Here is a 15,839-nt window from a genome sequence, read left to right on the forward strand (position 1 = left end):
ACATTTTATGAAAATAATGAGATAAATATGCATGTATTGTGTGAGTAGACAAAACCTTGTCTGTAAACATTTTTTGACCTTGTGTGTATTCCTGCATCTTCTAGTCCTGCAATCTGTTTCACAAGGTCAAAACTAATAAGGAATGCCTAAGGAATGCATGTCCCAGAATTATAAAAGTCTGTTACTTGGAGCTTGGCTCATACATTAATATAAGCTTTTTCCGTAGACTAACTTCCGTAAGGTTTGTGAAGGCAGTCTAGAAGTCTGTGAATTCTGCAGTGAATTCTGCTCTAAGCATATGTTATTTGATTATTTGTATTAGTCTCCTCCTAAAGGGAAAGTGTGATTGACATTCAAAATGGATGTTTTAAAATGTCTAGTTTAAATCATCTTTTTTTTTTTCCTGTCCACAGATAAATTGTTTTAAAGACAAATGTCATTTATATTTCTTCCTTGACTTAGGTGTTAATGTTCGTTGTGTGGTATAAGTCATTACTGTGAATGATACACTATATTAACACATTTACTTAAGTGTTTAACATGTTGTTCATATCTCTAATATTTATTCTTGCTTTCAGATGTGTATCATGTGGCTTTTTCTCCTTCAGTTAACTTGTGTTTGTGTGCATGTATGTTTCTGTGGTTCTGGAAGAATATTTTGAGAAAATATTATCACATACTTTTTCTTCTTAAAGTTTTACCTGGGCATCACCTGTTAGAAGTGTTAGGTTTTTTTGGACTGACATAATATGTGCATTCTCATATTTTCAGTTTACATAGGAACTAGAATGCTAAGAAAGTGACCAAATACTTTAATTCTTAAATACTTCTTATTTAAACAGAGCAACTTTCAAATCTGTTGAATGTACATGAACCAAACTGAGTTAGCATTAGGAGATCTCTTTTCAACAACAATTTGATCTTGATTTTTGATTGCTTCTTTTGATAGAGACCAGTCCAGTTCTGGGATTACTCACAAGCTTTGCCTGAAGTGACATATAAATGCATAAAAAGTAGGTGAAGCATGGAAAGAGTATAGGCACACTGGAAGTTGAGCCTTCTTAGGAAAATATTTTAACAAGTAGCCAAATTGTATGGTGAAGACATACGCAAACTGTCTCTAGAATAGAGAGAAAACACACAGTATTATAGTTATACAAAAAAATATTCGTACTTAATTCAGATAATGATTGAGTAGCTCTCAATTTAAGAAGTACTTTTTGTTACTGGGCCCTTGCATATTCCTAGACAAAGGCTTGTGGTGAGTCCAGCAGACAAAACGACTCCTGCCTTCTTCCTAACCTTGCTGCTTAATGAAAACTCATGGTATTTATATCTGGCATATGTGTAGCTGCGTTTTTATTTTAGGGAGAAGGGAAGAATAAAATTCTTAGCATATGTGGAAAGTGGAGAAAGAATGTTCAGGTCACTCTTACATTTTCACTTTTTCTTTTAATGTAGATGGTGAGTTACTGTTAATAGTAGAAAAATTGTTCAGTTAAATATAACTTGAGTTCTTTCAATAACAAGTATCTGGGTTTCTGGTTTCTGCTACTATTGTGAGGGGTAAACATGAGTATTAAGTGGCAATAATGAAACTCACTACACAGAAAATGTTGAAAGTGCTTAAAACCTGACTTCAGGGCTTTAATTGCCAGAGCTACATTTTTTTCCCCCCTCTCTATGTATAAAATTAGAGGACTTGTTGTTTTGAGTTTGATGCTTATAACTTGATTTTTAGTCAAAGTCTGGAGTTCTGTGCCTCACGTGTTGCATCCCAAAGAGAGGGAGCTGGTTTAGCATTAGAATTGTACTTCAGAACTTTCATATAATGGGTGTGTTTTATATTTTTAGAGCATCTATTAAGCTGTGGGAAGGGAGATGGTGACCTGCTTTGACAGGTAGCTATGGATGCAGAAATTGCTGTTGTGGATGTTTGCCATTATCGATGACCTGAAAACGTGTAAGAACTGGATTCTTCTTTGCCTCCTTGCACCTTTAAGATGTCTCCTTAGTTTCAAATGCTTTAAAGTTATCAGTTTGTCACTATAGCTTGTAGTTTCTCTGACTTTTTGAATGGAGGGGAGTGGTTATTAAAGCATGTGAGATACAATTGGTAATTCTTGTATTAATAAGATATGACCTCGGACATAGAGTAGAATTGGTGGCAATTAAAAAGAATTAGAATTTGAATTTCTTTAGAATGTTTTCTATATCTTTTTTATTTTTTTAATGTAAAAATAATTTCTCGTAGTGTTTACCACAATTAAATGTTGCATTTAAACATACTGTTAAGATGTAGTGTCATGGCTAACAGTAATGTCTGTACTCCTGCCAGAAAGGAATGAGCACAGTCATGTTTTCTTCCATCCCACACTAACACCTGTGCTGTTTCACAAGCAGCTAAATTTTGCTGAAAAAATCCTTCTGTTGCCAATGACCATCCCAACACTGGGGAAGCAGCAGGAACACATGGTTAATTGCAAGCATGAAAAGAACAAAACTGCCCATTTAAGCACAGACAGCTTAAAGGATATAAGCCAATATGATGGCGTGCTGCTGCCAAAGGGGTGCTTTCTTAGTCCTGTCTCCTCTTCATGTATTCCTACCCCTTTCTTCAGACTGGATCCTGGCACTTTTCAACCCCTCTTTCAGCTGATAAACTAACCATAACTAACCTAACTCAGCATGGAGTGCTGGCAGTTTGGAGGATTGAGTGTTCTCATGGAAAATCTCTTGGGCAGCAGTGCTGGTGCAAGATAAACAGCCGATGACCACAAGCAGGTGGGAATAGTGGGGCAAGGGCAATGACAGTGGTGAGGAGCTGTTTAGATCAGCTTATTCCATCTTGTAGAACCACTCACTTAGTCTCAACTTTTTCATGAAAATGCTTTATGGAAGAGTGTGGTGAAAGTTTCAGGAACCTTAACTGTCTTTCAGAGGTGTTGTGGTACCTTGTTCCTTGTTGTCATTTTCAAGCTGATGCTTGGCTGGCATATTAGAGCAGTTGTACAAAGTGGCAGCTAGAGACTGATTTTTTTTTTTTTTTTTTATAACAACCTGTAGTGCTTAGACTATTCTCTGTTAGTAATTGGAGCCTCAGATCATCAGTATCCTTAGAGCAGAGACAGAATGAAAAGTGGCGTGGTTGGCAATTTTTTTCCTGAAAAATAAGTTCACGGCAATAGTAGATAATGTGTATAAAAAGGGGCTGTTCTTGGGAAGAAAAAATTACAGGAGCTGTTGTGCTTTTATATCAAGCTCTTCCTCTCTAACAGATTTTACTAGTAATCTTGTCTTTTATTTTTTAGCGTGGGCCTGACAACCGTCTTCTGGTGTCAGTAACAGACCTTTTACCATGAGTGATACTACTCCAGCTACAGGTATACGTAAAAAAAGATTTTTATCACAGTTCTTCTTCAACAGTGTGTTTTTTCTCTGTAAAGGTATTTTTTAGTTCTTTATTGTCACCATTAGCCTTACTAAGCCTAAACCGTAATCTGACTCCAACGGTAAAGCCACTTGAGTCTATCCAATTCAATGATAGTATTGAGGACCTCCAAAACTGACTGCTTGAAATGGGCAAAAAATATCTCTTTTCTATAACCATGACCAAGCGAGTGGCCTTCTGTACGGAATCTCAAGTGCCTACTCAATTTTCCTGTAGTTGTGCGTTTGAAAGGAATTTGTTTTGAAGTATTTCACATCTGTCAGGATTACAGAGACAGAAGATGAATATCACAGAATGACAGAACGATAGGGGTTGGAAGTGACATCTGGAGATCGTGTAGTCCAACCCCCCTGCCAGAGCAGGGTCACCCAGAGCAGGTTGCATGGGAACGCATCCAGGCGGGTTTGAATGTCTCCAGAGACGGAGACTCCACCACCTCTCTGGGCAGCCTGTGCCAGTGCTCTGCCACCCTCAAAGGAAAGAAGTTCCTCCTCATACTTAGATGGAACTTCCTATGCTCAAGTTTGTGCCCTTTATCTCTTGTCCTGTCCCTGGGCACCACTGAAAAGAGCCTGGCCCCATCCTCCTGACACCCACCCTTTAAGTATTTATAAATGTTTATAAGATCCACCCCTCAGCCGTCTTTTTTCCAGACTGAAGAGACCCAAATCCCTCAGTCTTTCTTCCTAAGAGAGGTGTTCCAGTCCCCGAATCATCTCGGTAGCCCTTTGCTGCACCCTTTCCAGCAGTTCCCTGTCCCCTTTGAACCGGGGAGCCCAGAACTGGACACAGTACTCCAGATGTGGCCTCACCAGGGCAGAGTAGAGGGGGAGGATGACCTCCCTCCACCTGCTGGCCACAATCCTCTTGATGCACCCCAGGATGCCATTGGCCTTCTTGGCCACGAGGGCACATTGCTGGCTCATGGTCATCCTGTTGTCCACCAGGACTCCCAGGTCTCTTTCCACAGGAGCTGCTCTCCAGCAGGTCAGCCCCCAACCTGTCCTGGTGCATGGGGTTATTCCTCCCCAGGTGCAGCACCCTACACTTGCCCTTATTGAATTTCATAAGGTTTATCTCTGCCCAACTCTTCAGCCTGTCCAGATCTCACTGAATGGCAGCACAGCCTTCTGGTGTGTCAGCCACCCCTCCCAGCTTTGTGTCATCAGCAAACTTGCTGAGGGTGCACTCTGTCCCCTCATCCAGGTCATTGATGAATATATTGAAGAGGACTGGACCCAGTACTGACCCCTGGGGAACACCCACCACTTGTTACTGACCTCCAACTAGACTCCTGTACCAGTCTCAGCTTGGTGGAATATAGGGCATATTATGTGGATTTGTGATAGTTAAGCTGATTCTCTTGGGTGTTCTTATTCCTGCTTTCTACTCTACTTCCAGGACTTCTTGACCAGCAGCACAGACAGTCCCGTGACTTGTTTTCAGATATTTTCCTGCCAGTTCTTAACCCCAGACAATCTTTCCATGGGTTGAGATGAATGGTAGTGTTGCTGCAAGGGAAGAAGTAGGAAAAATGATAATTTTTTTTTTCTTGGACAGATGTTTTCTTGATCTGGTTTACTACGTATCTGCACAGATTGTTCTTCACCAGAGTGGGTTTTTTGGGAGATGGTAGGAAATTGGATAGATACATGCAGGGTAAGGAAACCGGGTCTATTTAAGCAATGTGATGGGTCAGTGTGAAGCCACCACCATGTGTTTCTTCTGTTAAACTAGTACTATCATCCAAAGAAATTTATGCTCTGTCCTACTCCAGGTGTTGAGAAACATGCAGAAAATGTATTTGGTTACCTGTAGTTTTAGATCAGACAAAAAGTTGAAAGTGAGACAAAGCTGGGAGTGCTTCCTTTAAAGGTATTTCCAGCTTAGGTGGGCTTGACATATTAATGTCCCATGGGTACATAACTTAACTTTAAGTAACATAAATTAAGTAACTTGTGAAATAGACAGTTGCCTGTCAGCAGTGGTTTTCAAATAGTTGATTTTATAATGGGGCAAGAGACATAGCAGATGATATGCATCTAAGTAAGACTTGCTTGCTATATTTCCAATATGAAGAAGGAATAGTCTGAAGAACTAACTCAAAGATTTTTCGGTTTGATTTCTTTGATTTGCACATGTCAAATTGCTCATACTTCTGCTAGTTGATTCAGTGTGATGTCTAGGGGCTTCTGCTTGGCTTGAAACAGCATTACCTTATAACTCAGTAATTTGATAGCTGAAATATATTTCAGGCCTGTGTAGATGGTATTTTTGTGAGAATAAACCATCTGGCAAGGAATACAAATTTGTATTGAATTCAAGTGGCTTTTGTTAATTGCCAGTGCAACCACTGATCCTCATAGTGATGTCCAGGGTGTCTAAATCATATTAAACTTTAAAAAAAGATAGATGTGTTTGTCTCCTAATAAACCCAAAAAACCCTCTAATTCTCATTGATCACTCTATGCCTCATTTTGCATTTTATATAATCTCTATTGAGATGATGCGCTTTACCTAATACAACTGCTTCACCTGCAGCAGTTTTTTCATCTGGTGGGTCACATATCTAAAACACGTTTTGAGTTTCTTGATCTGAGGCTGGTCACTTGGAAAGTATATTTGTACCAGTCATGAATCATGATTGTAATGAACTTGTATTTTGTACCACCAGGCCCCAAACTTCAATTTATTCATAGACTTCTCTTACCTTTGTCTGAAAGAATTTTTTGCTTTCACCCAATTGGGTGTAAAATTTGGAAGATGTGATTGCCTTGGGCATCCGTTAAGGAATCATTGCATCAGTTTTGAAATTTAGATGCCAGAAAACCCACATTGTTATCACTCTGCATCAAAATTAGTATCAAACAATAGCTGGAGAATGAAGCATGATTTAAAAAATGCTGAAGGCTTTATACTTGGTATGGAATGAGTGTTAGCGTTTATTGCTGATTTAGTGACATATTAAGTTTTGTGGAACTTCAGCTAATTGCAACAGGAACAGGAGCACTGTAATAGCATTTTTAGGTCAGGTGTTGCTTGCTGTTCAGAAGTCATCTGATCTAATCAGACATTAGATCAACTAAAGCTAACATATTGGTTATGGGTTCCATGGGTAGCTACGGAAAACAAGCTGAAACTGTTCTGGTAAGCATTGTCCTTTTTGGCTGAATGTGTGACCTGCAAATTCCTGTAACACTCAGTGAAGATGCAGAGAGAAAATGCCATGCTTGCCACTTAGCTCCATCTTGTCACCTCTGATAATGAGTCAGAACCCAAAGGTATTGCTTCTGTGAGAGTCTCTCATTTTAAACTAAAGGCAAAATTCCTGTTAGGTTTCATTTCTTGCTTTCTTTAGTCAAGCAGCCTTGACTTAGTAAAGTCAAGGACATCTTGTCTGTTTTGAATCTGAAAAGTAGATTTAACAAAATAGGATGGGTTGTTAGGCTTTAATAGTATTGTATCCTGTTGTGGCTTGGTACTGATGTGCGTTTAATATATTTCTGTTTGTCTTAAAGCGTGTCACATATTCACATTTTTCAGAATGGTCACAGAGCACATAATGCCGTTTAAAATTTCTTGATGGAAAAATCAATGCATAACAGACTTTTCTGTTTTGCATGTGGGGGAATTAAGATAACTTGGCTTATGAGTGTGCCATGGTTGGGACTTAGATCTTCTAAACTGGAGTTTTCCAGGCTTCCACTTAAAGAAACCCCACAACTCTATAAAGATCCTTATAATGGATGACTCGTGTGAACGGCATCTCAGCCTTAGACTGTACTCAAAACCTACAGCAAAATCTGAAATTACTTATGAAGATCATACAGCTATTTTTTACTAATCTTGTGTAGTTTTCTGTGGAAGGCTAAATGTAACATGTGAGGTGTTAAGGCTATCTCACTTGTTGGAGTGAAGCTGTTTGTGGCACATAAGGAAAAAAAGGATGTTGTTTCTTCCTTTAACTTAAATGCTATGCAGCTAGACTTCAATACAATTTCCATTAAATATGCTGTCTTTCCTCTCAGTTTATGATATTTTTTTCATCAAGTCTCATGAGTTTGCTTTAGGAAAATCTCTTGATAACATCTGTAGTTTGGCTAATGAATTTCATTTTTACTACTTTAAGTTATTACTCCATTGCGATAGCTTCTAGAACAATATGCCTGTTCCAGATGTGGTGTTCTGCTTAAAAGTGCTCTCAAGGACTCAGAGTTGTCTCCTTGAAATGTAACCATTGGTCACTTACCTGTTACAGGATCCACATAGGCATATATTAAAAAAAAAAAAAAAAAGGCAGTTTGTCAAAGTGGAGGACTTTAGGATATATAATCTGTACAGATTTAATGCCTTGCTGTTGTCTGTCCTTTTCAAAGACCTTTTAAAATTTACAATCATGTAGGACACCAGGCTTTCTTTAATAAAATAAATAAAAAAATATTTGAGGTAGCAATTGAATCTAATTAACAAACATAGCATGCAGGAAGTTAAGTTAGTAATAAAAAAAAAAAGAATGTATTACCTCCCAATTACTAATCGCCCCTCTTCTGTGTAATTAAGACTTTGTAAATACATTACACGGACATTTGGGAAGAAGTTATTGGCCTCTCTGTGTGTAAGAGCTTTTTTTTTTTTAAAAAAAAAAAAGGTAAGAAAATAAACAAGCATACCCAAAGCAAAACAAACACACCACATACTCCTCTTGCAGGGGAGATTTGGACAGCTGAAGGGATCTTCTTAAACTGTCCTTTGGTTATATATCAACTGTCCTTTCTTAGGATTCAAAGAGCTGTAGATAAACTGCTGTCTCAGAACTGCCATTGACTTATCTCCCTTAGTTTTTGGTGTCTCTGATGTGTAATGTTTGTCTTGTTTCCTTGTACATCCCCCTTCCTAAAATATTTTAGATAACGAGGATAAAAAGAAGACATGTAAAAGAGACGAATCACCACATTCCCCTTCACGTGTCCTTCATGTTCGTCAAATTCCAAACGGCGTTACTGAAGAAGAAGTCATTTCATTAGGCCTCCCTTTTGGCAAAGTAACCAACCTCTTGATGCTGAAAGGAGGAAGTCAGGTGTGTTATTGTCAATGTTTCAATTATAAGAGCAAGCCTGAAGATATAGTTCACGTTATGACCCTTTTGGTATTGCATTTGGCTGAAATGATCACAACAATGCCTAAATATTTCATTGAGAGCTCAAGATTTTCATGTTTTCAACTGTGAAAGGATGTCTTGATATTTATTTTAAGTTTTTAATATACTTTTGGATTAGATAATGATTTAGTAACTTGTTAATAATATTGCTAAACACCTTATGTAAGAATATATAGATGGTAAAGAACTACATTGTCCCTATTGATGTTGTCATGTGTCTTGAAATAACCTGCCTGATTAAATAATTAACATGTATGTTAATTTTTTAATGTGAAATAAATTGCTTAGGGTTTTTTGGTTTTTAATCTTTTCAGATGTGACGGGGTAGTTCACATCATTAATAAACACTGCAATTCTATAAAATAACAGGCATTCATTTGAAAATTGTCTAAAGCACTGAGCTGGGTTAATATAGTACAAAAACTGATAGATGTTTAGTGTCCTGTTCCTACTTTTTCAATCAGTATGTGTATCTGCTACCTAGGCAGTAGTGCTTATGTTCAGGAATCTAATAAATTAATTAGTGGTGTAGTATTTTTAGCAGCATTGCTTCCCATATGCCAGACTTACTCCACGCCTTCTTTAATGACTTACTGTACTTAGAATGTAAAACCTTTTAAGAAAACCCACAAAGCAAATCAAACATCCCCATAAACAGGGACACACAAATGCATTTTAATGCTGAGCAGATTAGTACCGTACTTTCATATGATCTATTTTTAGTGAGAGTGGAATTGGTAATAAATGGTGCTTTGATGCTTTGTTGTCTCCTGTAAACAAAACAACACTAAAACCTCATATGTATTCGTTGCAGGCATTTTTGGAAATGGCTTCTGAAGAAGCTGCTGTTAGTATGATGGATTATTATACTCCTACTACACCTCACCTCCGCCATCAGCCCGTTTATATTCAGTATTCCAGTCACAGAGAACTTAGAACTGGTGATCTACCTAATCAGGCTGTAAGTACAATATTTTAATTTAACAGGATAGGATTGCACATGAGTTCTGTACTGGTTTTGGGTGGAATAAAGTTATTTTTCTTCATAGTAGCTTGTGACGCTTACGTAGTATCACTTTTCTGCTTACCACACTGTCCTGCCAGTGTGAGTGCACAAGAAGTTGGGAGGGGACACAGCTGGGACAGCTGACTCCAACAGAGCAAATGGATATCCCACACTGTGTGGTGTTGTGCTCAGTAATAAAAGCTGGGGGAAGAAGGAGGAAGGTGGGACATTCAGAGTTATGGCCTTTTTCTTCCCAAGTAGCTGTTAAGTGTGATGAAGCCCTACTTTTCTGGAATTAGCGAAACACCTGCCTGCCAATGGCAAGTACTAAAGGAATTCCCTATTTTGCCTTGCTTGCATGTGCAGCTTTTGCTTTACCTAGTAAACTGTCTGTATCTCAACCCATGAGTTTTCTCTTTTTTACCCTTCCAATTCTCTCCTCCATCCTGCTGGGGGGAAGTGACCGAGCAGCTGTGTGGCACTTAACTGCCTACCAGGGTTAATTCACAACACCGCTAAATAAACAGACTACCTTCCACTACACCAATCGTCAAATTCTGATAGATATTATTTCTGTTAGTTGTCATCTAAGCAGTAACTTCTTTCAGACAGGGACTTCTCAATGTCTGTAAAATAACTGTGGAGGAGTTCAAGCTCAAGAATGGTTCATCCTGATGAGCAGGAAATCAAGTAAAGGTGTCAGGAGGACTGCTTGGATGAACAAGGAGCTCCTGACTGAACTCAAACATAAAAAAGAGGCATAGAAAAGGTAGAATCATGGACAGGTGATCTAGGAGGAATATCCAGCATATGTGGTTCAGAAAGTAAAAGCCCACATGGAGTTGTCTCTGGCAAAGGATGTGAACAGCAGTAAGAATGGCTCCTCAAAGTGTATCAGCAGCAGAAGGAAGATTTAGGGAACATGTGGGTCTTCTGCTGAGTGGAGCAGGAGCCCTGGTGACAAAGGAGATGGAAAAGGCTGAAGTACTGAATGCCTTCTCCTCAGTCTTTAGTCTTACCCTTGGGTATATCAAGCAGCTGAGAACTGTGGGAAAGTCTTGATGAAGGAAGTAGAGAAGAATCTCGTTGGGGAACACTTAAACAAACTGGATAAACAAAAGTCTGTGGCCGTTATGAGATGCTGTTGCGAGTGCTGAGAGAGATGGCTGATGTCATTGCAAGGCCACTCTTACGATCTTGGAAAGGTCATGGCAATTGGAGGAGGTTCCTGAAGAGTAGGAGAAAGATAATCTCTCTCCTATCTTAAAGAATGAATAGAAGGAGGATCCAGGGAACAACTGGCTGATCAGCTTTCCTCAGTCCCTGGGAGGGTAATGGAGCAACTAATCCTGGAAACCATTTCCAAACATTCTAAGGACAAGAAGGTGGCTGGGAAAAGTCATCATGGGTTTTTGAAAAGGAAGTAATGCCTGACCAATGTGATAGCCACCTATGGTGAGATGACTGGTTTGGTGGATGAGAGGAGAGCAGTGGGTGGTGTTTATCTTGACTTTGGTAAGACTTTCAACTCTGTTTCCCATAATGTCACAATAGATGAACTGATTAAATACAGTCTAGGTAAGTAGACTGTGAAGTGATCTGAAAGGCTAAAATGCTTGTGACTGGTGGCATGAAGTCCAGCTGGAAACCCATTGCTACTGTATCCAATACTGTTTAAAATCTTCATTAATGCCCTGGATGATGGGATGGGGAACATCCTCAGCAAGTTTGCTGACAATATAAAACTGAGAGGAGTATTTGACATCCCAGATGGTTGTGTTGCCATTTGGAGGAATCTTGAAAAGCTGGAGAAATGGACTGACAGAAGGAACCTCATTAAGTTCAACAAAGAGAAATGCCAACTCCTGCACCTGAGGAGGAGTAACCCCAGGTACACTGGAGCCAACCAGCTGGAAAGCAGCTTGGCAGAGAACGACCTGGGGGTCCTGATGGCCAACACACATGCCCTTGCAGCAAAGAAGGTCAGCAATTTCCTGGGCTGCAGAAGGCAGAGCATTGCTGGCAGACTGAGGGAGGTGACCTTCCCTTCTACTGAAGTGACACATCTGGAACGCTGTGTCCAGTCCTGGGCTCCTCAGTACAGGACATTGGAATGGGCTGCTCTGAGAGGTTGTGGAGTCTCCATCCTCAGATACCTTAAAAACCTGACTGGAAACAGTCTTTAGCAGCCTGCTGTAGATGACCCAGCTATTACATTCTACACTACGTAGAAATACTTGCTTACAGTATGTTTGGGAAGAACTTTTTCCATTCCTAAGTTTTAATATTAGGTAACAGCTCTCAATAGCTTCAGAATATGAAGAAACTACTGTCTTCTCCAGCAAATCTTTTCTCTGAATGATTAGTCCTGATTTTTTTCCCCCCTGTTACTGTGTTCATAATATAGTAGCAAGAATACCACAAAAATACACTACTTCAATTTTATATGTTTGTGTTTTCTTAAAAGTTAATTGCTAATCACAGGTCTTTAGATGCTATCTGAAGAACACGTGGAAGAGCAAACCCAGCTGACATGATGAACCACTCTCTGCTCAAAAAGCAGCTCTTTTGAAGCTTTTTACTTTATCAGATATGGATGTTACTGTGAGAGGTCATGTAACCTGCTTTTGTAATGTTTGCGTTGTTGGTACTGTTCCAAGGCTTTGCTAAACTCAGGAACAGAAAATCATCATCTTGAAGTTGTTCAAGTTGATTCTTAATAGCGTTATTTTTTTTTCTGTTGACTTTTTATTCTAAGAAGAACCCTAGATCCAGTAAAATGGATATTTTTACTGATTAAACGTCAGTTTTATGTGTAACATCATGCCAAACACCAGAATGAATTTCTTTGTTGTATTTTTGAGGTACTAAAACTTGAATTCTTAAGAATATGAATTGAACATTGCAGATGAGTGATTTAAATCCTAATCTCTAAACAAGGAAATACTCTGCACAGCAAGATCAAAGTATACAAACCATCATATTGCAGTTGAAATTCATTTGGATTTCTGGGTTCCTGGATGAATTGCAGTTGACCTCCCATTTAGATACATAAATTATATACTGTGATGTTTGTATCATGATTTTGTTTTCTGTAAGAATGTTGCAAGTAGCGATTGGGGCAAAAATTGGTGATCATTTTTAATTTGTGCTGACACAAAAGTCACTGAAATCTTGCAAGTTTGTCAATCTGATAAATATTATTTGTCTCTCCTCTTCCAAGATTGCTGGATTGGTAAAATAACAAGACTTTTAAGGATATAGTGTATGTAACAGCCTCAGGAAAACTATACTCATATTTGCAAATAAGACTCCTTGTATCTGTTTCTCAGAGTATTTTCAACTCAGTGCATGGCACTTGATTTCTCTTTCTATAAAACCAACATTGTCTACTTTTATTTTTTTTTTTTTCACTTATGACTCTTACATTTGAATTTTATTTAAGTTTTAGAGACCCTAGCAGAGCAGCTGAACACTAGGCTACTGACCTAGTGTCTACACTCAGGCCTGAGGTACAGACTATTTTGCAGGGTAACACATTTCTGAAACTAGGTAACATCTGTACCGTGTGCCATGTTTAGTCTGTCTTCCAAGGAAATAGTGTTACTGAGACATGACTTCAAGTTACAGTGCTACATTTGGAAAGGAATGGCTCTCCACAGTGCTCTCGGAAGTAATCTGAAAACCTTTTTGAGGAAAGCCCATCAAAAACAAGCAGAGACTTCCAAAGTCCCAATGAAGCAGTTTGAGAAATGAGATTTGACAGTGGTTTCTGTGGTAGATAGCTTGGCTCAGAAAAAAGAGCAGGGTATGCAGCCTTAAGCTTATCCTCAGCAAAACTTAGTTCCTGAAGAGAATGAAATCCTAATAAAGCAGAGCAAATAGGTTTTGGTACACTGACTAGTTGTTAGTCTATTACAGTATTGTTGTCATATTGATTTGCTGGAAAATCTCTAGAATGGCAAAAGCTTACTGAATCAAAGCAAAATTGTGCCTATATGGCTTTACAAAATAGTAACAGTTTAACTAAAAGAAAGTAATAATTCTGTGAAAGTATGATCTGACTTCTTTTAGGGGGGAAGGAAGAGATATGATTTACCTATCAAAGTGGGATTTGAATCAATATTCAGATAAAGGGAATATGCTTTTTAAAAGCTGCATTTAAAATGCATTTTACGTGCTTTCCTTTGTAAGAGAACTTTGTTTAGAGATGAATAACTTGTATGTGTGTAAGTTAATTGTGGTGTCTGCTGTGTCATTGTTTCAGAGAGCCCAAGCTGCATTGCATGCTGTGGATGCTGTGCAGCCTGGAAACCAGGTTACTGAAAGTGTTCTTGTTGCTGACGGTGGAGTCCCTCCAGATCAAGGTCCTGTTCTTCGAGTCATTGTTGAAAATCTTTTCTACCCTGTGACTTTAGAAATGCTGCATCAGGTAACGAGGATTGCTAAAAAAAAAATAGTTAAAATATTTTTCAGTGTTGCCATTGTAAATCCATTAAATTTTAACTTTTTTTTTTTTAAAGTACCTGTGGATCCTTAATTATTTGAGTGAGGACTGTCACTTTAAAGTGACTTGTTGCAATTTAGGAATCTAGGCTTGAATCAGTTTTGCACAAAAAAATTAATAGTAAACAGTCCATCTGTACTCAGATTTTCATGTTGTCTTTAACTTTTTTTAGTTCCTTGGTTTCTGTGGAAGCAGCAACAAACTTGAGGCGATACTCCTGATTTACATCCACACGATGAACTAGTGAAATACTGATTGTTATGAATTTGTGGATTAATATTTTAGCACTCTTTGTGTTGAGAAACTTTTCTAGTTTGTGTTATATTTTATGGGTTTATATTCACTTTTATAATTCCAGGCAAGTGATGTAATATGCAGGTATGGTTGCTTGGACAAATATTTTTTGATTATTCATCAACTGTTAGAACGCCATTTACTTTAACTACCTCTGAAAGCCTGGAATAGTGGTGGGCTATAGCTATGAAAGACATTACCATCAATCCTGCTAGGTGGTTGTGCTATGCTGTTGAAAACTATAAAGTTTAAAACAACAACTTTATAAGACTATTTCTTTGTGCCTGAAAGATTTGTCAATACTTTTTTCATATAGTGGAAAGGATTTCATACTTGAAGCATTTGTAACACTAGTAAATTTGTGCCATAAAAGACATTCCCCAAATATAAGTTCCTTAAATTAATGTGATTTAAAATAATTGGGATGTTTTCATAAGAACCTACAGTCCTGGAAGAAGATTTTTGCTGCTCTACAATCTCAAACAATAGTTGATTGTTACCAATACTTTATCCTTTTACCTTTTAATATTTCCTCTTTCTTAGTATCTCCCCGCATGATACTGATTAACTAGTATACTAGTCGTCACTTTGATGTAGCAATTTGCCTGATCTAAACTTTTGTTTGTAGCTGAGTATTGTTCACTGATTATTGAGCTTGTGCAAATACTATGTCAAGTCTTTAGGACTATTAGTGTGCTCAGAATAACCTGAGAACAAGCGTCTGTGGTTATGGGAGTTGTACTAGTTTAATAGTGCAATAGCAACTCCTCGATCGAACCTTGTGTGGATTTTTTGGGGGGGGGGGGGTGTTGTGTGTTTTTGTATGTTTGTTTTTTATAAGCGGGCAGTGGAAGAGAAAATTCATGTTAATTTACTTCGATTTGATTAATGTGTGCTTCAGTGCAGCAGAACTATATTTGCAGTCTTTGAATTGGCCAATGACGATCATTCACCCACTTTTGCAATGGTCTGGAAAACTAAGCAATATTTGAAAAGGGATCCTATTTGGAGTTCTTAACAAGGGGCCATCTCCTCTAATTAAAGCAGCACTTTGTGACTGATAGCTACAATATAACATTATTTTGTAAGTGTGGTAATGTTAATGGAAATTAAAATTTTCATTGGTAAGTATAGTTTCATAGGAATACTAGCAGGCAAGCTGTCATCCAAACCTTCCATTGTATTTTGTAGTTAAAACTGCTTATCAAGAAACTAACACTTTGTTTACCACAATTCACCTTAAAATATTTATTATAGGATACTGAATATTCAGCTTTGTCTTGGGAGAAACAAAATTGATATATACAGTGGGTTTTTGGTTTAAAACCAAACAGGAATACATTTAATTCCATTATCTTAAAAAGATCTATTTAATCATGGATAAACATGGAAAAGCATATGTTCAGAAGCTCTATATACGCCT

At 38.1% G+C, this 15,839-nt stretch overlaps 1 protein-coding gene across 1 annotated transcript in view; it reads left to right on the forward strand.

The window, feature by feature from the left end:
• The window catches only part of PTBP3 (polypyrimidine tract binding protein 3), a 42,508-nt gene that overhangs the window by 11,562 nt on the left and 15,107 nt on the right, over positions 1 to 15,839 (forward strand). The window contains exons 3-5 of the mRNA XM_063320007.1: positions 8,359 to 8,528; positions 9,424 to 9,570; positions 13,883 to 14,047. Coding sequence (XP_063176077.1) covers positions 8,359 to 8,528; positions 9,424 to 9,570; positions 13,883 to 14,047 — 482 coding nt within the window. The remainder of the gene's footprint in view (positions 1 to 8,358; positions 8,529 to 9,423; positions 9,571 to 13,882; positions 14,048 to 15,839) is intronic.

Source organism: Chroicocephalus ridibundus, chromosome Z, assembly GCF_963924245.1.
Source record: "Chroicocephalus ridibundus chromosome Z, bChrRid1.1, whole genome shotgun sequence".
Lineage (NCBI taxonomy): Eukaryota > Metazoa > Chordata > Aves > Charadriiformes > Laridae > Chroicocephalus > Chroicocephalus ridibundus.